The sequence below is a fragment of the Periophthalmus magnuspinnatus genome, chromosome 24 (genome assembly GCF_009829125.3).
Source record: "Periophthalmus magnuspinnatus isolate fPerMag1 chromosome 24, fPerMag1.2.pri, whole genome shotgun sequence".
In the NCBI taxonomy this organism is placed as follows: Eukaryota; Metazoa; Chordata; class Actinopteri; order Gobiiformes; family Gobiidae; genus Periophthalmus; species Periophthalmus magnuspinnatus.
Genome location: NC_047149.1, coordinates 15,248,859 through 15,276,244, shown reverse-complemented (window position 1 = coordinate 15,276,244; position 27,386 = coordinate 15,248,859). Strand labels below are relative to the sequence as shown.

The following is a 27,386-nucleotide window of genomic DNA, read 5'->3' as shown; positions in this document are numbered from 1 at the left end:
ATTTTTCATAACAGAACTTAAAATGTTTCTTGTATTATTATTATTATTATTATTATTATTATTATTATTATTATTATTATTATTATTATTATTATTGAATTATTTGATGTGACCTTCAATGTTCAAACCCAAAGTATTTACATTAGAGTTTAAAGATGCACTATGTAACTTTTCTGGTGGAAGGCTTGCCACCTGCTTCTCCATAGAGGTATTATTGCTTTGCCTGGGATGTTCCACTGTATGTCATTATGCCTATCACTCAGTCTCCCTGAAAATAACAGACGATGCCACTGGTCATCAAAGAGAAGAGAGATCCTTTCAGTTATATGCTCAGTAAATGATTTGTGTTCACACTAGCATATTCAAATGGAGCTAAACTGGAAATAATTTCAGAACTAACCTCGGACTAGACCAGAACTATAACAGGACCAAATCAGATCTTCCATTTGGACTAAACTGGTGTCAAACCAGAACCCAGCAGAGACAAGTGTGAACGCACCCTAAAACAGAACCGGTTTGATCTAGAGTTGAACATTGTAGTGGCTTGTATCTGAGGAGGAATTCCTTTTTAGAACACAGCTCTCCTTCATATTTGTTCCTCTCTTCTTCACAAACTGCCACTGAACTAATGTAAATCTATGATCAATATTTACCACAACCACTATCCTACCAAACAAAGTATTGATTAGAGAAACGTGATTTTATACATATACAGTATCAAAGGACGGATCTTTTATATCTGTGAATAGAGGAATATCTAGGAACACTTTATCCAAATGGTTCTTTTTGTTTTATCGTGTCCTTTCGTACCAGTTTTCTCTCTCTCTCTTTACAGTATCAACTCATTTGGACACTGATAAATGCCAAGTCTTGGAACCGCCTGCCCTTGCCTTTCAAAATTCCTGCAATGGGAGAACATGTTTTTGTGTGGGTGGGTTGTTCAGCCAAGCAAAGCTGTTTTGGTCCTGATTTTTTATTTATTTTTTCATGTGATAATCTTGCAACACCAAATGCTACCTCGCGATGGGGACAAACAAACTAATCATCTCTACCAATCAGTCTCTATAATCAGATGTAGTATTCTAAATATTCTGTAAGTATTTCTGAAAGCATGGATGTATTTTATTCACATGTTGTCATTGCAGCTGATGTGTTGCCAAACACAAAAAAAAAAAAAAAAATCACTTCTGGAAATTACCTAAAGCTTTTGTAAACAGTGAGGTCAAATATGTAGAGTTTGGGATGGCCTGTCTCTTGGGGATTAGGCCGAAACATACATGACAGTTGAAAGAGGAAGAGGGAATGCCCAACATACTAGGTAAAAAAAATGAAACCAAATATACTTTTTAGATATCTTTTCCTGCTACTAACAAAACCAACACAAAACCTGTTAACCAATGTATTATTTCACTGGAGTTTACCAGATTACTACTCAGAGGCTGAATTTCCACCAAACATGTGACTTCCAAGGTAACGCAACTTTTTTTTTTCCCTTTACCAGAAGTTGCATCAAAACTTATTAGGCATGTACGATACAGATAGAGAGATAGGAGGAGAGAGAGAGTGAGAGAGAGGAGGAGGCACCGAAAGGCAGAGAGAAGATTAAAGGAGAGTCATTCATGTGGTGAGCCCAAGCAAAACCATTTGAGCTACTTTCTCTCTTGCACAGATAAAGCAGAAGTGTGAAGACGATTGAGCGCTTGAGGGCAGGTTGGCGATGGCACAGGGCTCCGATAGCAACGACACAAGCTACAAGTCTCCATCCCCTGCAAGTCGAGCGGTGAGTCTACTGTGTACTAATTTAATACCTGTTTTATGTATATTGTATTGATTTGACATACTTTTACGCATAAATTGGGTTGTCCTTTTCTACCAGTTGTCACATGTTACACAGTGTTTTACATGCACACATGCTGTAAGTATTACTCAACCAATGTGTAGGCTTTTGTGAACTGCACGATTCATCTCATGCCCGGCCAGAGTGAATCCATTGTCTGTTTTGAGGGCGCAAACTGTGAATGACTGGGCAAGTGTTAGGAACAAATTGTGTCGTACTTGCATGTGTGTACAGTAATGTGACCACAACAGACTACGGCTTTGTAAATTCTCACTATTCAGTTCATTTTTGTATCGCCCAAAATTACAACCTCAACAGCAAAATTGTTGATTTAAGCAACAGAAAGTTAGAAAATTCACTCGTTCTGGTGATTTTTGTGAGAGCATCATTAAAGCAATGGGTGTTTAGCCTGACCTCAATATGTGTGCCTTTGATGTAGAGTATAACTGACACAGCACTTTTGAATGGGTTACTTATTTTGATACCATATAATCAAACGGTTAGGAAGTTATGGGTTCGTTACCAATGACTCAGCCACCCCGAAACCCAGCCCTTCCTTGTACAAACTAAGGTGATGCAGATTTTGCACCTGTTATGTATGACCAACCATATGTAGATAATAGATTTTGCTATTTAAATAAACTTGTTTTTTGTTGTTTTTGTTATTCAGGGCTCCTCGGATGATGTTAAGAAGGTGATGCGGCGAGAGAAGAACCGAATTGCTGCACAGAAAAGCAGGATGAGGCAAACTCAGAAAGCAGACAGTCTACATTTGGTAAGACTTTGCACTTAAAAAACATCACTACTCTGAATACATTTAGTTTCTGATACAATTGTCAAACCACTAGAAATAGGATTGCACTATAATTACACTACCTGACCATGTGGCGATGTGTCATGGCTTCTGCTGTCACTTGGACGCTGGTCTAAGTTTGCAAAAGCTACAGGAATAAATTAGCACGTGTGGGCATCCCTCCTTAGCATGCCAGAGATGCAAAGATGATGACTACAACTTTTACAATACATCAACTGTCACTTTGTTTTGTTCAAAAAATCTCGCCGCATCAGCTTACTAAACGTTTATATTGCAGTCGAACCCATGATTTAGCTTTGTTGGTATTTTTCAGAGCTGCTGTCGGTTGTAACTTGATCAACTTAAAATCCTATGTGGGAGGAAATCATATGTCCAAAAAATACCCAAGACATCTCTTATAGTACTTTAAACTCAACATTCTGTGGTTTTGCTTTTATCATGCTGCTTGATAAACAGGAAAGCAAATTTTCCCTCGCGGTGACACCAGACTGACTTCCTGTTTCCTCAGTAGTAGTTTTGGTGAGGTGTTAGTTGTATGCTGTGGGCAGAGAGAGAGGGGGAAACGTGGCAGTCACTTCTTGTAAACGCACACAGAGCAGTGGGCTGTGTTTGGCTGAGTGACGCATAAATGCATGGGGTTTACCCAGAGCCTGTGTGACAGTAAAGACCTATAGTGCTCTTTCAGGGAGTGATGTGACCTTTGTGTTGCCAAAGTGGAATCTTTGATATTGTCTCAAAAGGTGGGAAGAACATAAAAACAACATAAAGGGACTAAACATGTGAAAGAACTACACAATATTAACATTTACTGTAATGAGGCCTGTCACTGGTACAGCAAGTTTACATACTTACACTTTCATTCTATTTTTCTTGCCAAATCAGCAAATGGTCAATTTTTGTCTAAACCAGAGGTGTGGTCCAAGAAATTATTCAAGAAATACTGTAAGACTAAAAACGTATTTGGGAAAACTACTAACAGTGCTCAGGTAAGAGTAACTTAAAGAGTAACCGTCGGGACATAACATCTAATTTATATTTATTTAGTGTAATCTGAAGGACAAAGCATTAAATAATGCAGAAAATCTGATATTTTCAAAGGATACACACAAAAAAGTGAAAAACGAAAGACAGGGCAACTATGAGATATCTACCACAGTGGGGAGAGAGGAGGCAGTTCATGCACTTAATTATTAAGATAAAATACATCACATGATCTTCTATATAAACTACAAACACCAGTTTCTAATTCCTAACTAATTATTTTCCAGGAGAGTGAGAACTTGGAGAAAGAAAACGATGCTCTGAGGAAGGAGGTGAAACAGCTGACGGAGGAGGCCAACTATCTGTCGTCCGTGCTGAGCAGCCATGAGCCTCTGTGCACAGGCCTGACCCCCACAACCCCTGACCTCATCTACCCCGCCCACCACGGCTCCTACCACCAGCACATTGCCGTCTCACACTACCAGCACTGACCTTTCAACTCTGACCCCAACTGATAACCTCAACGGAAAGACAAGACCAGAACTGTACAACATACAACATACTGTCTATACACGTCAATGACAGCAAACTGTAACTGGGTGAAATTTACTATTTATTTTGCTTCTGCTCATCTATGTCTTTATGATCTGTAATTGTATTATGGAGTGCCAGTCTATGTTTACAAAGGGAGATATGAGACCAATTATTGTATGTTATTGAAGAGAGAGTATTTTTGTAAGCAGCAATTTACTAGTGTTATACATAAGCTGTATATTTTATACAGTCTATGGTGTTATATGACTTTTTCTAATGCTGTCTTGTTTTTCGAGTTATTTTATGTTTTTCTCAGGAGCCACTGACAGATGTGATTGTTTGACAAGCAGAATGTACAAAGGTTGATATGACCAAAATCTGGAGAGCTGACCAATTGTATTGTGCTGAATAGTGATTGTAACAGAGATACATTATTGTCTATTTATTAAATGTGAAGCCTCGCGCCTAATCTTGTAGACCTTGTCTTTTATTTCTTGTCATCAGCAGACAGGGCGTGCGCGTCTGTACTGCAGTTGATAAAGACACAACTGTTGCACATGTTATCTATGTGCAGACTTTAGGTGGCAGTGTTGAACAGCACAGCAAATTGCCTACTTTTATATTTGAGGATATTACACTCATATTGTACAGTAATAAATTACACAGCCCATTGGCATCGTGCTTAAACCAGATTGACCTAAATAAAGCCCTCATAATAAATAAAACAATGACAGTGATGATGCCAAATGTATTCTGCGGGCGTAATTTAGCCTTATTTCAAACTGTCCAGCCTGTTTTCTTTGTAAGTGCCATTTGAGGGTCAAAATGCTATCTCTAGAACGCCTGAAGTCTCACATGTACAAAGTACAGACAGTAGCCTATGAAACGTCTGCAGGCACAGTTCACTGTGTAACTCCGCCCTCGGTCCTTCTCATAGTTTGTTTGCCTGACATTTTCTGAGGAGTTTCGGAACAGGGGGATCCGGGGTCAGGACGACACACGTGTTCGTACCAGTCTGTGCGTACAGTGTCCAGAGAGAGAAGGCTGTTAAAATAATGCAACGAAGGAGTTTAAAGAAAAGTTCAGTTGACTGACCGACGAAACGCCAGGACATGAAAGAGTGTAGCGTAAGGCCTTACCACAGAGTTAAAAGTGGAACTGAGCTTCAGTTTACGGTGTGAATAAGAGGAGCAGCAGCAGACCAAGAGCTAATGCGTTATAAATCACAACATTTTTGTAATTGTGGTGCTCCATTGTCCATTTCAAGTTGACTGAAAGAAGACAGTTTAAGGGATAATGAGTGAAAAAGAGGCGTTTGAAGACAGTAAAGTGAATGGCGCCAAAAATGTGGATTTGGAGAAACACTCTAAAACAGAGGAGGGGGAACATGGTCCGGACCAGTGTGCCCGGGACGAGAAGCAGTTGGTCAGTGGCGTGCCCTCACCACCGACCCGTCTGTACAAGCGGCGCTGGCTCATAGTCTGCCTCTTCAGCAGCTACTCTCTCTGCAACTCCTTTCAATGGATACAATACGGCATCATCAACAACATCTTCATGCACTTCTACGGCGTGGACGCCTTTACTATAGACTGGATGTCCATGATCTATATGCTTACTTACATTCCGTTCATCTTCCCTGTCACTTGGCTGCTGGATAAAAAAGGTCTGCGGGTCATCGCTCTGGTGGCCACAGCTCTGAACTGTGCCGGCACGTGGGTCAAGGTCCTAAGCGTCAAACCAAACCTGTTTGCCGTCACTTTTTTCGGACAGTTCTGCTGCTCCTTCGCTCAGGTGTTCATTCTGGGGATGCCCTCCAGAATCGCCTCCGTGTGGTTTGGTTCGCAGGAGGTGTCCACTGCCTGCTCCATCGGAGTGTTTGGGAATCAGGTAAATTAGATCCCCTACAAACCTCTGTGGTACATGTTAAATCTCCATCCAGTTCATCACTCATTACCAGAAATGGCCTTGTTTTAAGCTAGTTCCATTGACCTATGCGCACCAGCACGTGGATAATTGTATCCAAGTGGCCGTCTGCGTAATTACGCACCATCCAGCTTTGGTTTAAACTATATTTTTTCTATATTCTGTTATATTGGCGATCACAACAGCAGTGAACACATTTATCTGGCTGATGCATCGTAGTAAAAAACTAAAAGACTACCATAACCATCATGCTCCAAATGCATCTTTCCAATAATCTCCAGGAATGTAAACTCTTATAGGTGACTATTTTAAAAAGGGCTTATTAATGTGAAATGTGCAAAACTTATTTGTCCCGACAGGCAGGTAATACTATGGAGACCCTCCACCAGAGAAAGTTGCACTACATTATTTGTGAACAATAGAGTATTTAGAAGAAATCCTACTAAAAACTAAATTATAATATGGTTGTGAAAAGTTGCACAACACACGTACACATCTAAATAAGTAAGCTTTTCACTTGACACTAGTTTAATATTTGCTCAGCAGTTCATGCAGTTTTACTTCATTAACACTTCATACTGCGGCAGAGTGTAATAAGTAGAAGGACAGAGCAGAGTGGTGGCTCAGTGGCATCACATGTAGCTGGGAATGTAACATCAGCCTTTTGTTACTTCATTGAGAGTTAAGACAACACCACCGCTAAACCTCGGGCTCTGGCTTCCTATTTGCGTTTTTTCTTTTCTTGAGCCTCACTTTGGGACAGTCAAAATGTCACAGAACAATAATTCGGATTGGAACTATGCAAAATCCCAACTCAGGGGAAAGGAATGGAAGATCAAGGCAGCTAAGGAGAATGCTCCTGGTCTTGCTTCTCTTGAGTGGAGCCCCAGACCACTCGGCATCTCCTGTGGCTCTCGTTTGGATATTGAGTCTATCAATGGTGGTTTGACCCAGTTCATGCCCAAGGCTAAAACTAAACTCTACCATCGTCGATGGTTCATGCTTTTCCTTTTTTCCCTCCTGTCAGCCTGCAATAGCTTTATGTGGCTTGAGTATGGCATTATCAGTAATATTTTCATGCGCTTTTACAGTGTTGGTGCGCTTGCTATTGACTGGCTGTCTCTTATATATCTTCTTACCTACGTGCCTCTTGTTCTACCTGTCCTCTGGCTTTTGGACAATAGAGGAATCCGGGAAGTGGTCCTTGTTGGTGCAGCTTTTAACTGCATTGGTGCTTGGGTGAAAGTAGGTAGTGCTCATCCAGATTATTTTGCTGTTACATTTTTTGGACAATTTATTTGCTCGGTTTCGGTGGTTTTTATTCTTGGTATCCCCTCATACATTGCATCACTCTGGTTTGGAGACAAGGAAGTTTCCACTGCCTGTTGTATTGGAGTTCTTGGAAATCAGGTGTGTTCATAGTAACTTCAAATACATTATCAGTATGTGGTTTGTATATCTACACCAGGGCTCATGCAGTGATCTTTAAACTGCCTGCTTGTAGCTTATTCAAGGCTCAGTCAGATGCCAAAGCCATATAGCAATGCCTGTGTCCTGGCGTGAAGGAACAAAAGGATTGCATTACTCCAGGACTGAAACCTATAATCAGTTTAAGATGTCTGCTGCTCATATTTGTGGAAATACTATGAATCTAAGAACAATAAACAATGTCTTGAATGTTCAGCTGATCAAAAATTGACACAGGATATACAGCATATTGTTCCTAGAGTAAGCTTAATATAATACAAAGTGATACTACAGTTACTGCTGCTACTTCCACTTTGTAACAATTTAATATTAAAATTTAATACATATATATATATATATATGTATATGTATATGTATATGTGGGATTTGGTCTTCATTGCCACCATTTTATTGAATGCAATCCAGTGTTGTAACTATTTAATAATATATATTTTGTTTTACAGCTGGGTATTGCCATTGGATTCCTGGTGCCTCCCATTCTCGTCCCAAATGTTGAAGATAAGGATGAGTTGGCTCACCACATCAGCATTATGTTCTACATCACCGCAGGCGTGGCCACTCTACTCTTTGTACTGGTTGTCTTTGGTATGAACTCATCTCAACTCAGTTTCAGTTTTATAGCTGTACGCCTTTACCCATTTAGTCAATTAATCGGTTGATGTTGTCGTAGTCAAAATTTGTATTAGTCGACTAATCATTTTATTTAGATTAAATGGATTTATATGGGACAACAGCAGGAGCAGTTAGTGAGTAAGGTAGTGAGCTAGATTTGTTTTTTTTTTATATTTTTATTTACAGTAAAGTATGATTAAAGTCATGATTCACAAGTTTAATCTGTCTTTTGTTTCCTCCAGAACATTTTTGCTGCATAAGTAGTTATTTTTGTATCAACTCTTGTGCAGTTCTAGTCTTGAGTGCAGTTTGAGTCAGATACATAAAGATACGTAATGGTTCTGAGAACTTTTGTCACTCCCCCTTTTTAGTCAACTAATCGATCAGCAGGACATGTGTTTAGTTGACCAAGAATTTCTTTACACAACACAGCTCTATTCAGTGCATGCTCCTCAATTATCACAAATATAAGCCTGTAAGACATAGTCAAAACACTGGACAGCCGAAGGTACAATACAATACAAGATTATGGGAAAATATTTTTATTTTATTTATTTATCCTTTATTTTACCAGGCAAAACATTAAGAACAAATTCTTATTTACAATGATGGCCTGGGCATATAGCATACAACATTCCTTAGTAAGCAACTTTTTCAATATGCAACACTTTCTGAGTCATAATTGATTAAAGGGTGAATCTAGTGACAGTGCTAATGCTAAAATGTTTGTATACAATGGAAGTGGTCAGTGCAGGCCTTACAAGACTTTTTGTGACACACCAAACAAATCCAGACAGGAGATTAATTGTTATATGGCCTTGCTTCTGTCAACAGGATTTCAGTGTCTATTATTACAACCTTTTTGAGAGAGCAGCTGTGACAAATGGAAGTTGGAGAATTCAGACAATCATTGGTTTTAGTTTACATCTGATATGAATGAACAAAATTGTCTCTTTGAATGGACTGGCAAAAGTGCTGACCTGGACATCTTGAACCAGTCACTCCCACAGTCTAAGAATGACAGAAAGGCTACTATTGTTCAAGACAAGTCAGAAAGCTGGTCACAAGACAAGGAATCTAATCAGCAAAAAAATAACAAACAACAGAAAAAAAAAAAAAGTTAATTAATACAATTTTATGTAGATGCAATAAAACAAAACACTTAATTTTGTTAGTGGAGGCATTTGAGTTTAGGAAAACTAATTACAGGAATTGCAATAGTTGGCCACTGCAGTCCAAAACGGCTTAATAAAAAAGCTGTTGTTCTGTGGGGGAGGGCTCGTGGGCTTGTGCTAAAAAGTTATGCATTCAGAATTACAAAAGGAGGCTTGTGAGGGCATTCCATAATAAGGCTGTGGTTGCCATTCACACTGTCAGCTTGGCCTTTATCAGTTAGTTATTGTGTACACTATTATGTTGTAAAAATGAGGGCCTTGTTATAAAGGATATGCTCCGTCTTGGACCTGGCTTGGAGGCTTGTGGAGAGTGTGTGCTGTGCTTTACACGTCTCTGCAGCAGTAGTTTGATGCTATGACAAATCCACTCCTAGCACACACCCTCAGACACGCTCATGCCAGGTGCCATGTGTGAGGGTTGTCCTGCTGGCCGGCCCATCTGTGCTGCTGCTATAGACCTATGAGTCAACGGGGCAGACAGAGTCCCACTGTTGCATCTAAAAAGTATGGTGGTTGCTGCCCTTTAGACAGTTGATGAAACAAACCCTGCTTTATTTGGTTAAGAAATTACATTATATAACTAACAATCAGTAACAGTTCACAAACCTTTACTGTAGCAAAAAAATCTGAATTTACAGGGAATAAATCAGAATTGAATGCCATGTGCAGCTGTATTATGTAATAATAATTCAAAATGTAATCAAGTTGTCACTTCATTATGTAATAAAACTGCATTTTTAAATAGTTTTGTAATAAATTGCTGCAGCATTATTACATAATGTGGCTGTACAAGGACTAAACCAAACCTCTGCAATTAAATACTATATACTATATAGTATATATAAGAATTTCTCGTTCTAGGCTCAAGGTGCTAAGTTGTTTGTCTTAAAATCACAAAGGTCAGTTGCAATAAATATAAACACTGTTTTGGAGAAAACGATAACCCTCTGACAAAAATTTGTTGTCTGTTGTACTTTACCCCTACTATGACTCATGTGTGTACTTGTGGCATTTTGTATTGATTATGTGCATACAGTATGATAACATGCCATATAATTTTAGTCAAAATCATAACATATCTTTAGACTAACAAGTACAATGTAATGATATCCTTACTGCACAAATATAATTGAATCACAATTGTATACATTTATTCGCAATTATTCTTCATCTGAGTAATATTTTTCTTCTTTTTCTAGTGTTCCAGGAGCGTCCCAGATTGCCCCCCACCCAGGCCCAGGCTGTGGCCCGCAGTATCCCCCCAGAGCAGTACTCCTACATTGCCTCCATCTTGAGACTGCTGCGGAACAAGCCCTTCATCCTTCTCATCATAACCTATGGTCACTATCAGTACATCAAGGCACTCACACTGCACCCCATCCAGTAGTTCTGGAACGTACAGTAGAGTACAATATACCAAATATACCAGAATAAATAAATGTTTATGTGTCAGAAGGGTCCAAAATTAATTTATGGACTAATAGAACTGAAGTTGGTTCAATCAATATAGCATATCTTTTCTAGATTATCTTTCTAAAACATATTCTGTTGCTTTCATTGGATAGGTTGCTCATATCTCTATTATTAGTGGTCGACCTTTAGTTTCCAAACAGCTGCTAAACATGTACATGCTTTTAGATGTACCTGAGACCTTTACCTGACTCTGTCAATTTACATGTAATTGTTTCATACCCCAGCAACAGACACGAGAGCTGCTTGTTTAGTGACATTGGTGGAGTGCTTTTGAAATAGCCATCAGAGGGAAAGATAAAAAATATTATGATAATCACAGTATATTTAAAAAAAAAAAAATAGAAAATATATATTAAGTTTTGAGCAGTTTTAAGTGCTCCTTCACCTCTTTAGGCTGACCCAAATTTCTTGTACTTAAAGACTCGCAGCATAGCTCTTTATGTAACACTGTGAAAAGGTATTCAGTACAGACTTATCCTTTTTTTAGAAGTCCTTGGTTCTTTGTTTTGGAAACTTGGCCTTATGGTTGACTCGACTCAACTAAAATACCCCCAAAAAAGTTCAGATAAGGGCACGTGCACATTTCTAACCCAAACTCTTTTGTTAAACTTTGCACAGTACAATGTATATCTTACACCTCTTTTTCAAAGCTGTCTGTTTATTTATTTCCAGGCTTGAATGTGGGTTGTTTCTATGCAGTCGGCACCCTACTGAACCGAATGATCATCGAGCACTACCCTGTGAGTGCTAACTGGATTTGTTACTATTATTTAGCTCAAGTGTTTTATTTGTTTTAGCTTATCTCTATGAGTTTGTCTTTCAGGGAGAAGAAGTGAACGCTGGGAGGATAGGCCTTACAATAGTCATCGCGGGAATGGTGGGGTCTCTCATCTGCGGAGTGTGGCTGGATCGAACCAAAACATACAAGTAATACACAAACATACACACTTGAGCACCTGGGGACCACATGTGTTTACTATCACTGTAGTTTCGTGTTTGTTTTGGGGACCGTGCAGAGTTTTTTTAGGCGCTAGATCCGTGACCCATTTGCCCTCCTGATTGTTCTGCTGTCCAGGAGACTAATGTCCACACCTGTCCGGCCATTCAGTGTAGCTATATAGATGAAAGCATGTTTACCTTACATTGTTTCTACAGATCACAAAGCAGAACAATGGGGTTTAAGATCATTTAAGGACACAAAATGTAATCATATATTTTAAATGTAACCTGTATATTTTAGTGGAAAACGATAAAACAACAAAAATTAGTATTTACATTTTACAAACTTCTTCCTGGTTTATATGCAGCAAATGTTTATTTTTTTCTCATATTGCTGTATAAACTGGTAGGTAATGGTTTAATTCCCTGGCCCCTGTCATGTCCAAAATAAACAACTCCTCACATATAGAATTTCAATGGTCAGATTTCACTTTTACCATTTTAACTTTCTGTGATCTATTACCTCAACACTTGTTTGAGAAATGTTGGTTTGGTTTTGACTCCTCCAGTTTTTCTGATGGATTAAGTGCAACACATTAACAGCTTGTTTAGTGCTAGAATAAAAATGTTTTATTGGCATTCTGCACGCACACAATCAATGGATGGACGACTGGATTGAATTGGAAAACATCATAAAATATTTTCCTTTGCTCTTTTAAAGGCAGTTAACATTGGTCTGTGCTGAATAAATACACACATTTTAGTTTGTTTTGGCTTAGCCTTGTTGTATTTCATTTTTGAGAGAGGAACAGCAGTAGTTGCTATATTTGTACTGCATCTGTCCTCAAAATGTTATTAGAGTACTCTCTTTATAATGGGCAGCATAATATTGTTTTTGTAATGGTCATAAGAGTTTGTTGTTTTGTTTGTGATTTTAAGGCAGACTACTCTTGCTGTGTACTTAATGTCTCTCGTTGGGATGATTGTGTATGCTGCTACTCTTGACCTGGGGCACCTTTGGGTAGTCTTCATCACCGCTGGATCCCTTGGGTACAGTCTTTAAATTTTTTTCATTAAATTTGCTACCTTGGATCTTTTGCCCCATATACAGTGGTTACAAATGATATCAGACATGTCTAAATTTTTCTCTAAAGATATGCCAATGGTTCTATTGAGTTACTGATAAGACAAATGTGTCCAAAATGGCTTAGCCTATTGAACCGATTTTTGTAGATGATCAAAATCTTGTGTTGTGTTCTTGTGTCTCATTTCACACTTAGTAAGAACACGTACAAAGAAATCAGACCATAAATTATATTATGTGCAATAATAATGATAATATCCAATAAAACATATTTAAAATCCTCCAATACTTGGGTCATTCTTTCTCCAGTTTCTCTGTACCTGAATCCATTATTAGAATTTCCTTTCTTAATGTGTTCAATACCTTTTCTTTTGGTTATTTCTCACTATTGCACATAACATCTTTTATGTACATCTGTAATGGCTGAAAATGAATAACTCAAGTTGACCCTCTTTAAAGTGATCATATACTACATAAATGTATGTACAGAAGATGTATAACTTGGAGTTCCACTACTGTGCACAAAGGTCAGGTCTGTCAGCACCATTAGACACCAATTGACCCACTTTTTTGTTTCAGTTAGTCAATGTGTCATTATACACTTTTAAAACAGGTTAGGGTTTGGTTTTCTGTGAGATCATGGGAGTGTTTTTGTGTTCTCTAGAATGACAGGTCAATCAGGGTTGCTCTGTTATATTATTTTTGTTTTTCCAGTTTCTTCATGACTGGATACCTGCCTCTAGGCTTTGAGTTTGCAGTGGAACTGACCTACCCAGAGTGTGAGGGCACATCCTCAGGCCTTCTCAACTGCTCTGCACAGGTACATTTAAAACATAATTTAAAAAGGTCATCAGAGCTTCTAATGCTTAGAAAATATCTAATAAATACAAACAGAATACACCAACAGCACTTCCAAATATGGTCTGCTTCACAATGAATCTGTATACATCCTGAATGTTGTGGTGGCAACTGTAACCATTAGTACTTATTATAAATTATGGGGAAATGGGTGGGTGGAGAGTCCCTGCCTGCCTGCACAGTGGCTGGGTGCTCCCTTTGAGACAGGGTGAGGAGTTTAGTCACACGGGAGGAGCACCTGGAGAGGTGTTCCTGACACATCCCACTGGGAGGAGACCCCAAGTAAGAACCAGGACATGCTGGAGGGACTATGTCTCTCAGTTGGCCTCGGAATGCCTCGGGATTCTCCCGGAAGTGCTAGAGGAAATGTGTGTGGCGAGGGAAGTTTGGGCCTCCCTGCTCAGGCTGCTGCCTCCGCGACCCGGCCTTGAATAAAATGAAAGAAAATGAATGGAGAAACTACAACTCTGATTTAGAAGAGTTAGTGAAACTTCACAGCTGTATATTTAGCAAGCTGTTGTAGCTGGATGTTATCAGTGAGGCTGTAGGAGTTTTGTCTGATGGATTCCACTAACCATATTTTTCACATCCAGGTGTTTGGCATTATTTTCACCATCTCTCAGGGCAAGCTCATTGATACCTATGGCACACTGGCTGGAAACATCTTCCTCTGCGTGTTTCTTCTGATTGGCACAGTAATGACTGGTGAGACCAATTTAAAAACTTTAAATGTTTTAAATATGTATTCATTTTTGTTTCATGCTGTTTGCTGTTCTGTAGTGGATATAATATTTATTTTGTGGCTTACACCTTTATTTTGTAGCTTACACCTTTCTAACCTTTGTTAAATGTTAGATTTTGTATACAGTAGCTGTTGACCTTCTAGCAAAGTAGTTACATGAACCCATTATGTCCAATCTTTAACTTCTTAAATGTCCATTACTCAGTGAAGCACTAAACTTTGTTCACAAAGAAACACAAGTTTTGATGAGACTTTTGTGGTGACAAAGGTCATTTAACTGACTCACTGTTTTCTCCTTACTCAGCTTCAAACACACCAGTGGAAAACTACTTTCTAGAGAAAAGCTACATTCAGCACTCTAAACTTTGTCATGTCTAGTGACATTCAAGGCACAGATTCAACCAGGTCATAGTTAATTTTAGTTATTTTTTTATGTTGTCAGTTGAAAGTGAGGTGTTGATTAATGGACAATCTAATATAATTTAAATAGTAGGAGTCAATAACAAGACTGAGCTGTTTATTTGTACAACAGAGCCATCTGTTGGTTGACCTTTGTTACTACCAAGAATGTTTCACTGAAGTGGGTTACTAGCATTTTGGAGCTGTGTTACTTACTGTGTTACTAGAACATAAATGGTGAGAGAGTTTTATTTTGATGTTGTTTTTTGTTTTTTTGTTTTTTTGTAGGTTTCATTAAGTCTGATCTTCGTAGACAAAATGCAAACAGGACTGCTAAAGCTATGGTAAGCTGGCTCAGTGCTTGTCTTTCATTTTTAGTAAACATATTTTACTTTTTGATTTTTTGCAAAACATGTTTCATTAATGAAATGGTTAATTCACTCTCAATAAATTTATTATTGCCATAATGATGTATAAAAGTCTATTTATTTCAGTAGTTCAATTCAAAATACAGATACTACAGTTTATTTTAGTATATATTTTTAATACTCTAGAGATACAATGGTTATGCAATACAACAAATAAGTGCTTGAATGCATCCTGGGTGTGCAGAATCTGTAGCTGTGATTCACTTTTTGAACTGAACTACTCCATATAATTCAAACTTTAACAAAGTTGTTGCCCATTGATTTGTTTTTGATTATTCCAACATCATAATCACGAGTCAAATCTCTATCCTGAATTTGTTAAAAAATTATGTGTATACTAACATTCAACACTCTAACTATCCCATGGGACACTGGACTGTCCCTCCAGAGTGGAACAGTCCAGTGCATGGCATGTGAGTGATCCAGTGCATGGCATGTGAGTGATCAGTAGCTGTTGTTTTAGGCAGAAGGGCAGATGGCGGGACAGGACTATGGAGCCACAGCCCTAATCACAGACCAGACGCAGACTCCGCCCCCTCCTCCCTCTCAAGAATAATCTCTAAACCTTTCTGCTTCCAAAAAACACAAATAAACTCAAATCATTGCTCAACACATCACTGTGTGAAGGTAGGAGCACTGCTGCTGTCAATCAAATATCTACCTAAATATCTTCTTTCTTTTATGATTTTTAAAGTTTCATCATTGACACTACATAGCCCTGTGATTTTTATTACTAATTCAAATTTGAAACCCTATGAAAATAAAAAAGTAAACTAGAATACATATATCATTAATAATAATAATAATAATAATACATTTTATTTGTTAGGCGCCTTTCAAGGCTCTCAAGGTCGCCGTACACATATACACACATACACAATACAAATAGAACAATGTAAAATGATTAAAAATACATTTAAAAACAAATATAGATTAAAAGACAGAGCAGTTATGGTCAGGGAGGTCAGGATGAGAAGGCCTTTCTAAACAGATAAGTTTTGAACTTAACATTAACTAACAGTAAAAGTCATGTTACTAATGTTTTTTCTGTATTTTAAGGCAAGGCAAGTTTATTTGTACAGTTTATTTGCACAATTTGTACACAAGATAATTCAAAGTGCTTTACAGAATAAGAAAGACATTAAAATCACAATACAACAGATCAAAACATACATAATCACAAATAATCATCATAAAATTAACATTAAAGAAGAAAAGTACAGAATAAAAACCTTTCGGTCATATGCACAGCTAAACAGAACAGTTTTGAGCCTGGATTTAAACATTGTCAAAATAGAGACCTGTCTCACATCTTCAGGAAGATTGTTTCAGGTTTTAGCTGCAGAAAAATGAAATGCTGATTCCTCATGTTTAGTCCGGACTCTGAGCACCAGCAGGAGGCCGTTCCCTGAAGTCCTCAGAGTACGAGATGCTTCATATGGCAGTAACAGTAACATGTCGGAGATTTAGTTTTAACTTTATGTTTCTATTCTTCTTTTACCCATATTTGTCACATACATCTGTCAGACATAACATTATGATCTTGCAGAATCAGTGTGATGTAAGCCGTGTAGTTATTCTAGTTCACCTAGTTTGGCTCTAATTCACTAAACTGCAATATATGTTGCAATATTCATTTTTTTTATAAAGATGGATTAACTATAATTTAAGAATTACATTTATGTTTATTCCCTTAAATACTTCATCAAAGATAAAACTATAATCTTTGCAATCCATTTCACTTCAGTGGTCATCATGTTATGCCTAATTTGATATTTGTTTATTTGTAAAATAACAATCTTTTTTGATCCGCAGGAAACTCCTGATTGCCCGAACAGTAACTCCCCGTCACAAATAATTCTCCGAGAAGAACGAATGTGAACGAATAGCTCACATGTTGCTCTTCCTGTTACAGTTAAATCTGGAGACACTTCACTTCTGCCCACTTACCTGGCATACACCTTATACAAATTATTTATTACTGGATTAAATTCTACAGATAGATTTTTTTTCAATGTAACATTTGTGTATTTTTTTTACTAATAATGCAATGCTGGAAATCTGAACCAAATCTGTGAAATATTTGTAATTATGTAAAATATATGTAAGACAACATGTACATGTTTACTAGTTAGCATTACAACATGGATCTATTAAAATAACACATTAAAAGTGTTTGCTACCATCAAGCTTGTGTTTCTCTGTAATACTTGACCCTTCGTCCTACCAATTTACAGGAATTGCCAGGCCTTTTTAGTATTTGTATTCTCTCAACATAAGGATAGTCAAATGTCGCTATAACCTTGGTATAAATGTAAGTCTTATCAATTCGATAGAGACACATTTGTTGAGTCTGTTTCAGTGTCCCACCAAGGCGCTTTGTTTGTCCCTTTTGCAATTCCTTCTTCAACCACATAGGGGCGACATTGTGTTACATACAGAATAACCTGAAGACGCGCTTTTATCGTTGATCTAATTCTCTACTTCTTTCTTGGACCAAGTGTGTGAATTGCGTAAGGCCCTGTCCTGATTGCGCTCCGTTGGCACAGTGCACAGATAAACGCTCTGTGGACGTTTGCGCGGTGAGGTCACGTTGGTCCTGCTCCAGTATTCTGAGTATTTCCCATCTGACTGACTCTTTGATGAGCTCATTGTTTTTTGCCGCCATAATGACTGATCTTGAGCACAAAGATGGCCGCTAGTGGGCCAAACTATTACTTTTTACTTTCACGGTGCCAAAGGTTCTTCTCTAAGGTTTGGATTCAGCATTTCAGTGGCCTTCAGCTCAGATAAATCAGGTAAATGTTCAGTTTGTAAAAGCGTACTCCTCATATTATTACAAAATGTAAATAGTAGGCTATATATATTACAACACTCTCCTTTATGTCTCAGTATTTGTGTGATTTTCTGACAGGGGTCTTCTCAGTGATAACAAGGGTGGTCTTTTCATCTATGAGACTCTTCTCTCATTCTCTTATATGTTATATGTATACTTAAGAGGGTTAGATGCTATATATATATATATATATATATATATATATATATATATATATATATATATATATATATATATATATATATATATATATATATAGTGTTTGTAATTGCTCCATGTAGCTGTAATTCTTGAATGAACACTTTCTCAACTCATAACCTATGTCATACAAGTATAACAGTATATAGAACAAGTATAACAGTACATACAAGCATAACAGTATAAATAACGAGTACAACAGTACATATAACAAGTATAGCAGTATATACAACCATAACAGTATATATAACAAGTATAACAGTATATAACAAGCATAACAGTACATATAACACGTATATATAACAGTTATAACTGTTTTCCTTGCTCTGTATTTAGGCCTGTCACACATTTTGATGCACGATATATTGCGATATATTCAATTTTACCATTTATTGCAATAAACAATATTGATACTAGTGTATGCCATTGACATAATAACAATAAAGCAGGATGATCCCACTAAATGTATTTTAAAATATACAGTATCGTTAAAAGACCTCAGCTGCAATAAATAAAGGACAGAATGAAGCAATAACTATCCATAGTTACTTATTCAACCCTCCACAGTTCAAATTGTACAACTAAAATAACAAACGTCTCCCCACTATTACAAAGAAATTGTACAAACAATAAATATTAAACCCAAAAATATATTGTTGCAGCTTTTGTATGTTAAGTGATAAGTTGATATAGTAATTATCGTGACAGGCCTAGCTGTATTCATACAGTCACAGCCTCCATCTCCACAGGACTGCTGACCCAAACCTCTGAGCAAAGTACTGATTTTGCCTGTGGGTTAGTAGTATTCATAATGTGCTGGCTTTGCCTCTGCATTACAGTGAAGTGCGTCATTTCTCTTAGTGTGATTGATCCTATCTCCCACCGATCCCTCCTCCACCACAGACCAGCAGAAGCACCATATTTAGTTTAACGATCAGGCGCAATCTGCAGTTTGCAGATTGTGTTTTGTGAATAGTAGGCTTCTTACATGAGTGTAGAATTAAAACAAATGACAACAAATTATATAGGGAGTGTATGATCGTTTTTGGTTCTCATGACAATTATCCAATCAGAAAGCAGAATGTGCCTTCTACAAGTCTCTCATTTAGGTTGCCAGTTACTGTGACTAAACCCAGTTGATGTAAACCTAAAAGGACTCTCTCTGATCTGAGTCTTCACTACGACCTGCAGCCAATCATTTATCAGTGCTAGTGCGGCCTCTGTAACTCAGTGAGTGAATTCTCAAAGTCCTAAGCTTTCACATGAGCTTTGCCCTGTCCATATATTGAGAATGACAAATGTATTTATTTTTTCCACCATATCCAGTTTAAAGCACTGTCAACACACGTTCAGTTGTGGTTGTTTCTTCTTTAAACCAGTAAGAGGCTACGGTATCTTTAAATACTATTATTTCAAACCGAAACCACAGATCTCCACATTTATGTCTGTGCAGTAAAGGTCTGTCAGATAGTCATTGATTGTGATGTGGAGCTGCTCTTTGTATAAACACATTATGCACAGATGCATAGGCTGCAGGAGGGAGGGGCCCTCTGAACTGATTGAGGATATTTACTGTTGGAATGGCGCCAGGAGCTCTGCTAGATACCACCATATATTTTGCAAAACTCCACGGAAAAGATAAAAAAAAAATCTCTCACGGCCATAATTCATGTTTTTTTCTTTCATTTGCCTGGTTCTATTTGTTCAGAGTCCAACTAAGTAATCTTGAGACTACAAGCAGAATCAACTAATTATTACAAATAGTTTTATTTACCAGTTATTCTGCATATGCACAACTGATATTCTGGAAACAGTTAACTATTTTCTCACAAAAAGTGGCATGATCTGGCATGACCTGATGACAATCAAGTTCATATGTGTATACAATGTACAAGAATTTTAAATCAAGAGTGTGTATTATGCAATGTTGACTTTCTACAATGTTATAACGTTGTTCCCTCATCAAAACCACGCCTGAAGTGGGTTTATATGTCATCCATGCATGTTTGAGTAATTTAGCGATCTCTCCTGGGCTCTATTTGAACCCTCCTTATGGTTAGTTGTAAGGTTTGTCCAATGCTCTGCCCACAAGCCTAAATATACAAACGCATCATACAAAACAATACAATACTGCTTTACAAACGTGATGCGATGTGCAGTAGCTTCATTAGTGCAGCGCACACCACTCTAACGTGACAGCGCTGTGATGGGGGAGTGACTTTTGACTCAGGGTGTCAAAAATCAATGTGAAACTTATAAAACACTTATACATTGTTTTCAGTGAATTTAGCATTTTAGAACAATAAAAGGTAATATGGTGATCTAAATATGTTATGTGTTAGCAGTTAATATCCCATAGAACTAATATACCCCCTCTTAGCAATTTTAACAATTTACAGCCATTCTGATTTTATTGTTAGCTGTTATTTCCCCGTAACTTATGGGCGCATTAGTGCTCAAAATGTGTCATGTTGTGTTGCGGTTGCATTGGTTAGCTACAGCTCTTCTGGACCCATTTCCTCTATTGTTTCGCATTTTATTGTTCAGCGGAAAACAGCTTAACCTGGTATTAAAACGGAAAAATCACTTCATTTTCTTCAGCTACTGTTTTGGCTTTAGCAGCACACCTCAACACCTCAGCAGCAATAAAAGTGCTCGGGCATTTAGAGGTGAGAGGGCCACTGCTTCCTGTCACAGACACATTATAATGAGTACAGGCCCATATGGAACTTTTTACTGTGTTTTATGACAAGTGCAGTATTGATGCGAGTGTCTTTGATTTACCTTTAGTCGGAGGAGCGCCCCAGGCTGGAGATCGAGGTGTTCTGGTTTGGGAGCTGGCAGAAGGATCAGAGACTTGGAGGTTTGTGGGCTTTGGCACTGGCTGCGAGCTCCAGATTAACCTGCTCAGTAGTTAAATAAACATACTTCCACACACACTCACCATCAATGGACGTTTCACCAGCCGCACAACTCCCACCCCACCACACTCTATGATGCAATTAGACAAACACACACAATCACATGTGCAGTCTCGGGTCCATACATTCACCCATAAAGGACCTTGCAAGCTTTTACATGTGGTGATGGTTTTTCTCCAGATTTTCCTGTCCAATCCAACCAAAACCAGTGGAAGAAAGAAAGATGTATCGTAAAGTACAAGTAATTTCATAAATAAGTACTTATTGTTTTTTGACAGTTTTGTCAATTTGTCAACAAGAATTTTTGATGAAAAGTACATAAATAGAGCGTGGACAATATGCTTTTTGCTCTGTTTCAGTGCAGCTAATTATAAGCTGTCATTAAATACATGAACCACCTAATCACTCGTGCAACAATATTATTCTACCATGATAATACCTATATATGGATACCATGCATGATAGTACATTCCGATTGTGTTGAATAAGTTGTGTTCAGAAGAAGCAAAGGAAAACAAGGTGCAAAAATTATGTTGTTGTACTTCAATTCTGATCATACAGTATGTTTCAGAGGCAGCTGCGGGTCAGTGGGTCTGCACTCTGCTCGTTAACCCTGTAGCGGCTGGTCATGTAAAACTACACACATGAAGGCCTTGTACTTGTACACAGAGAACCCAGGGTCGTTCAGTAAAGAGAGCTTTATTATTTAGGCTTGTGCCAAAGCAGAGAAGGAGCTGGAAAATACCCAGGATCCTCGGCGCCAAGTCACTTGCTCTTGGAAAATCCAGCCCAGAGGTGTCCAAGCAGTAGGCCTGGCTTTAATCACCACCTCACACTCATTCTGACAGAGAGGTACCCACAATCAATCGTTTTGATCTTAAACATTGTTACAGCTTTTAACCCATCTTCTCATATGTGTTACGAAAATATAATAACACAACTTTGGATGGTTAAGTGTGACATGTTTATGAGACAACAAACCAGCTAGAAATGTACTAGCAAAAACCTTTCATATCCATCAGCATTGACTATACTTCAAAGGCTGCACCACTTTGCTCACTGAACTGAACTGAATGTATTGATTGTAAATGTGTTACTTTGTGAATGTACGTCAGCAAAGTCAAAGAAAATCAGAAATTTTTCCATTCCAAATACAAAGATAAAATGTTCACAAAGACAATATAATTTAAATTTACATCAAATTTAATTACTGCTTACATTTTGACAATAGGCAATAGTTCTTGATTAATACCCAAAAGCTGTTCATTTGTATTGTTTCAAGTACATTTCCAATATTAATTTTCTCAATTTTCTGTCACTAGACACATTTGTCCGGTCCACTTTGATCCACCAAAACTCACTCTGAGGACACAAGAAAAATGGATTTCTTGAGCCAACAATCTGTGTCAGGATTAAGATAAAAGCAGAGTTTCTTTCACACGCCCTGGTTGTAACTGAAGAGTACACTCAGCTGCGGATGGGTCTTAGGTGTTGGACCATGTGTGACACTCCAATAAAAGGTACGACTCTATAATACACCCATGTTTATGGACTTTAGTACTAGTAAGCCATAAAAGAGGTATTTTATATCTGTACTCCATGTTACACAATAAAAGTACTCAAAATGATGACTTTAAAGAAGTCCTGCATAAATTTTGTTGAGGAGGGTCTTCCACCTGTTTGTTTCCATGGGGATGTTGATGCGTTGCTGACAATGTTGCACAGCATGGCATTGAACTTATCTGTCTCCATGGAGAAAAAGTTAGATCTGTGCAGGTGTGAACTGAGGTGTGAAAGAGATCATCATGTCATATTGTGCACCATTCAAGCAAAGCTAAAGTATTGAGGTTAATAATTTAGACAAGCTGATTGTGGACTATCCACCAGAAAGTGATGCATAGTGAAATGTATTTATTTATATATTTTCTATTTTTAAAGCTCTTCTTAATGCCTGGAGAACACTCCATATTCTTCCAAAGGAGCTACAGGAAGTGTCTGGAGAGAAGTCTTGATTTCTCTCATTATTTAACTATCCTCTGACCAGAGTTAAACACAAGACCCCTTAACTGTAAAGTGAGCAAAATTACTACATATACGATTTCTGAGCAGTTTGATGGATTGGGGTGAAAAGTTCTTTCGGTTTTATTTTGTGATACTATTTGGATTATGCTGTATAGGAAACTATATTGTCACCTGTGCAGTTGGTGTAAGTGAGTTTCAGAAACACAGGGTTTGGTGGGATAAGTTATGCTTGAGTGCAGTGTATTCAGATTTGCAGAGTGGCTGCTATGAGTTAAAATGAGTCATGAGGTAAAAAAGGGAAGTTGCATCAGTCATCCAATCGGCCAGCTAAGTGAATTATGATCGTTTTACAAAGCTTATGAGAGTTTGTAATGCTGGCTTGGTTGGGTCAACTACTGAACTCAGCGCCTCTGAAGCCCAAGTTTGACTGTAAAAATTCATCAAAAAGACAGTTTTCTTCCACACCCTGCATTTACATACAGTAAGCTCTCACATTAAGTGATTTCCCTTTGGTTTCACGTGTTTTAACCTACAATAAGAAATGGTTCGAAAAGTCAGATTTGCTGTAACTCCCCATGTATCCGTCTTGTTGACATTTATATGTACTTCCAATATTATATTTTTCCCAGCCACTAATTATCCAGTGCAAGTTTTTGGCTCGTTTACATCAGTGATTACGAAAGAGCAAAGTGATGTAGATGAAGATGAATGTATTTTATTGTAACAGCTTCTGGATCAGTGAGTGGTCAATGCTGAGTCCACTAAAATAACAGTTCAAAGTTCCAAGTTATTGGCCCAATAGGGGAATGTTTCTCCCCCCTAAGCTAAACAAAAAATACTGTAGAATATTATTCCTTTTTTCTGTGGACTTCCCCTTAGAGTTTGCAATTTTCTATTCCAGGTCTTTTCCTGCAGTGATTGGTAATATTTATTAGACTTGGTACAACGTGGTACAAACCCAGTCATCTCATTTGACCAGGCTTGGAACTGGCACAATAAGTATATAGTAATAGTAATATTTACTATTAATTGTATTTTATCTTATTGGACTTAATTGATTGTGTTTTAGTAATGTAGAAATCATTTAACACCCTCATCCATGTTAATGAAAAAATAACTGCAGGGGGAAAATTCAGTTTGCGACAAAAGTACTCTTTTAAATACAAATTATTTTTCTGCGCTTGTGTTTCCCGTCTATGTTTTTAAGTTATGCACATTTTTGGAAGTTGTTTGTCCGAATTAACTCCATGCTCTCTCCCCTGCCTCGTGGATTAGGTGTCGAATTCCTTTTCTGCAGGATTTCCGTTAACCATGGCCGTGTTGGCTTCTCTGGAGGTGACGTAAAGTGCTTTTCTGGTTTTAAACTAATATTGTTGCACGGGATTTGTGAGGAAATTAGTTTTGCTTGAAGCCTATAGGGCCCTTCGGCGAGAGGGTTCCCAGTGAAAAGCGATCTGAATGCTGTTTAATTGGAAGAGCAGAGGTCCACCCCTGATGTAACCTGGCTCATGCCAGATTGATATGAGTAGCACGCAATCAATTTGGGATGACTCTTGCTGAAAGTGATCAGGAAAAGTTGTAACATCATGACTGCAGGATGGATTTCAATTCTTGTTATTTTCTGATGAGCAGCTGCTGTTTATGTTTTATTAGAGTTGAAAGGAGCATTCACGTAAATGTACTGTTACATTAAAATAAAAAATAATAATAATTAGTTATACTCAGAGGTCACTGTCACCTTAGCTATTAATATGCTCAACTGCATTTGCTAGTATTTATATTGGTTTTATATTGGTACTGTTACTATTACACAACTAATTTCACTGTTTCTACTTATACTAACGCTACCACTACTACTACCTTCTATTACTACAATTTTTGTGCTACTACAGCTTTTGACTTGGTTACTTCAACTATTGTACGAAGTGGACTGCCAGTTTAGTAACACAAAATATTAACATTGATGTGAAAAATACATGACTAAAAGTATCTAGTTCCTCCCTCCTTAGTGTAAGAAACCTCTCTCATGTCCTGATCTCTCACTGTTCCCTTGTGTGAGCTACTGATGCCTCTCCTCCATCTGACTCTGGTTATGGCGATATGAAAACCCCGGCTGTGTCTTTATTCTCATGCTTAAAAGCCTCGCTGTGATTTCTTTAACCTCCCATTGGTCCTGTTTGCAAATCAGTCCCTGACCAAGCGACCGCAAGAGCTCTTATTTGCTTTGGATGTATGTCGGGGAGTGGGGTTCAGCTAAAGGCTGCTGTAGTTATTATGTGACACCTGGATGTGATTTCAAAACCCTAATTGCAAGACAAAATGGAAGAATATAGAGAGGAGTTTCTTTTATATGAGCCGAAATGGCCTGGTGTAGTGTACAAAATGCCTAGAAATAACATTTGTTTTGCTTAAGTATTAAAATATAGTAAAATCAATAACAAAATTATGTTACTTTTTGTGGATCCACATCACAGTTTAGTCATTAGAGTGTTTAATATACTATGTTCAGATATGGACCCAAAACATGGTATAATTCTCCAGCTAAAGTTGTCCTGACCAAGCCTAGCCTAAGATCTGGAGATGGGTCCCCAGGTGTGGTAACATACTGCTCCTGACAGGTTGCTTCATGCGGCATTGAAAGATGGATCAAATATAACAAATTTCCCTATGGAGACAATAAAGTGTACCTTAACCTTAATATATACTTAATAAAAGAAGAAAGTTAGTCTTGTATAGGTAACTATGTGGTGTGTGAGTGAGTGCATGGAAGTGGTGAAGGGTTATTGCTGCAAACTGACTGCCACATCTTTGTCAGTCAGTCCTAGGGCAGCTGTGAGTACAGGAGCTCAACACTACTGACTGCAGTTAGTGAATGGTTAATGCAATCCAAGCTCTATGGGAATCTTGAAAGGCGCTTTATAAATCCAAGGTATTTTTATTACTATTTTACTTGAATTCGTTTTGCTATTCACCTTTTGCCTAGTACTGTAACTTTTTTTTTACAACATAAAGCGTGTGTCCTCAGTTCGTGTCTCGTTGGGAGCTGCATGAGGAGTCAGTGGAAGGAAGCGTTTTGGATAAAGTGTCCTTGCTCTGTCAACACACCGACAAATCAAAGCGCCTTCTTCCCTTCCTCATCCACCAGGCCCTCATGTTTTCTATTTGCAGTTAGCCTTTTGACTCTTGTGCACAATTCTCTTCTCACTTCGAGACGTCAAACCATGGAGTTTCTTGTTAAAACTTGCCGAGGTGCTGACATATGCATCGGTTCCACCATACACCCATATTGCTGGAGTTTTTTCTCAATAGAGGACTACACTGTTGAGCTTTAGTACAGTGGTGTATGTACAGGACAAGGGATAAAGGCGCTTTTATGGACACTTGGAGCTCAAACTTGCAGAACGCTTCCAAGGACAGAGTTATATCTCATTTGGCAGGGACACGAATGATTGTCAACCATAGAAGCCAGAAAGAACAGATCGAAACAACATGTACTAGATTTTGGCTTGACATCTTTATAGCTACAGGAGGCCATGTTATGAAGTTGCATAAAAACAGAAAGGGGTGTTTAACTGTAAGTGTCTGTCTCTAAAACAAACTGTTTTAGATCCCACAATTGTATGCTATTCTTATCAAAGCAGCCCAAACAACCTTCTACCATACTTTACTATTGCATAGATCTTGGATGATTCAGTCACAGCTCATTATTTTGAATGTGTGTACACAAATACACATTAACCTACCGCTTTTTGGTGGTTACATGGTCACCAGTACAGTTACTAGCTCACATTTGCTACAATCCAGTGTGACACATTGCAGCCATAATAGCAGCTTTTGAGTTAGATTAGGCCGGTTTCTTCCATCAACCTAAAACTTGCAAAATCCTTCAGCTAAGGTCAGCAGTCCAGTAACGCCTGGCCTGCAAAATAGTCCAGCTTGCCAGATATTTTTACACATTTAAAAAACAAATATCCACTTGTACTTGCAATCAGCTTCTGTAGAGTCATTTTGAAACAGCATGTATTTACCTATGAACTAAAAGCTCTGTTCTGTATTTCAGAATGTGCCCCATGCTATGTGTCGATCATACAATAAAATAAACACTGACATTCAGTGCAACTG

General features: G+C 38.0%; 2 protein-coding genes across 4 annotated transcripts; both read left to right on the top strand.

Moving 5' to 3' along the window:
• The first annotated feature begins 1,452 nt into the window (after window positions 1–1,452).
• On the top strand, window positions 1,453–4,312 carry batf (basic leucine zipper transcription factor, ATF-like). 2 transcript variants are annotated; one of them, XM_055232165.1, is made up of 4 exons: window positions 1,453–1,470; window positions 1,670–1,780; window positions 2,508–2,612; window positions 3,920–4,312. In XM_055232165.1, the coding sequence occupies exons 2-4, from the start codon at window positions 1,718–1,720 to the stop codon at window positions 4,121–4,123; spliced, it is 372 nt and encodes a 123-aa protein (XP_055088140.1). In that variant the 5' UTR covers window positions 1,453–1,470; window positions 1,670–1,717; the 3' UTR covers window positions 4,124–4,312. The 2 variants fall into 2 exon arrangements, with proteins under 2 accessions (XP_055088140.1, XP_033846399.1); XM_033990508.2 differs by lacking the exon at window positions 1,453–1,470 and having other exon boundaries at window positions 1,651–1,780.
• An 868-nt stretch (window positions 4,313–5,180) lies between these two features.
• flvcr2b (FLVCR heme transporter 2b) lies at window positions 5,181–17,422 on the top strand. 2 transcript variants are annotated; one of them, XR_004543060.2, is made up of 11 exons: window positions 5,188–6,053; window positions 8,021–8,162; window positions 10,564–10,704; window positions 11,510–11,577; window positions 11,661–11,764; window positions 12,716–12,826; window positions 13,575–13,680; window positions 14,312–14,423; window positions 15,148–15,203; window positions 15,751–15,914; window positions 17,103–17,206. XR_004543060.2 is itself a non-coding variant. In XM_033990507.2 (10 exons), the coding sequence occupies exons 1-10, from the start codon at window positions 5,463–5,465 to the stop codon at window positions 17,166–17,168; spliced, it is 1,497 nt and encodes a 498-aa protein (XP_033846398.1). In that variant the 5' UTR covers window positions 5,181–5,462; the 3' UTR covers window positions 17,169–17,422. The 2 variants fall into 2 exon arrangements, 1 of the variants encoding a protein (XP_033846398.1); XM_033990507.2 differs by lacking the exon at window positions 15,751–15,914 and having other exon boundaries at window positions 5,181–6,053; window positions 17,103–17,422.
• Window positions 17,423–27,386: the final 9,964 nt, after the last annotated feature.

What these genes read in the sequence shown, in the direction of transcription:
- batf (XM_055232165.1), top strand. Translation starts at nt 1,718, where the DNA reads ATGGCACAGGGCTCCGATAGCAACGACACAAGCTACAAGTCTCCATCC. An exon ending in CATCCCCTGCAAGTCGAGCG is followed by an intron (nt 1,781 to 2,507) that starts GTGAGTCTACTG and finishes TTTGTTATTCAG; the next exon opens with GGCTCCTCGGATGATGTTAA. An exon ending in AAGCAGACAGTCTACATTTG is followed by an intron (nt 2,613 to 3,919) that starts GTAAGACTTTGC and finishes ATTATTTTCCAG; the next exon opens with GAGAGTGAGAACTTGGAGAA.
- flvcr2b (XM_033990507.2), top strand. Translation starts at nt 5,463, where the DNA reads ATGAGTGAAAAAGAGGCGTTTGAAGACAGTAAAGTGAATGGCGCCAAA. An exon ending in ATCACCGCTGGATCCCTTGG is followed by an intron (nt 12,827 to 13,574) that starts GTACAGTCTTTA and finishes TTGTTTTTCCAG; the next exon opens with TTTCTTCATGACTGGATACC. An exon ending in GATTGGCACAGTAATGACTG is followed by an intron (nt 14,424 to 15,147) that starts GTGAGACCAATT and finishes GTTTTTTTGTAG; the next exon opens with GTTTCATTAAGTCTGATCTT.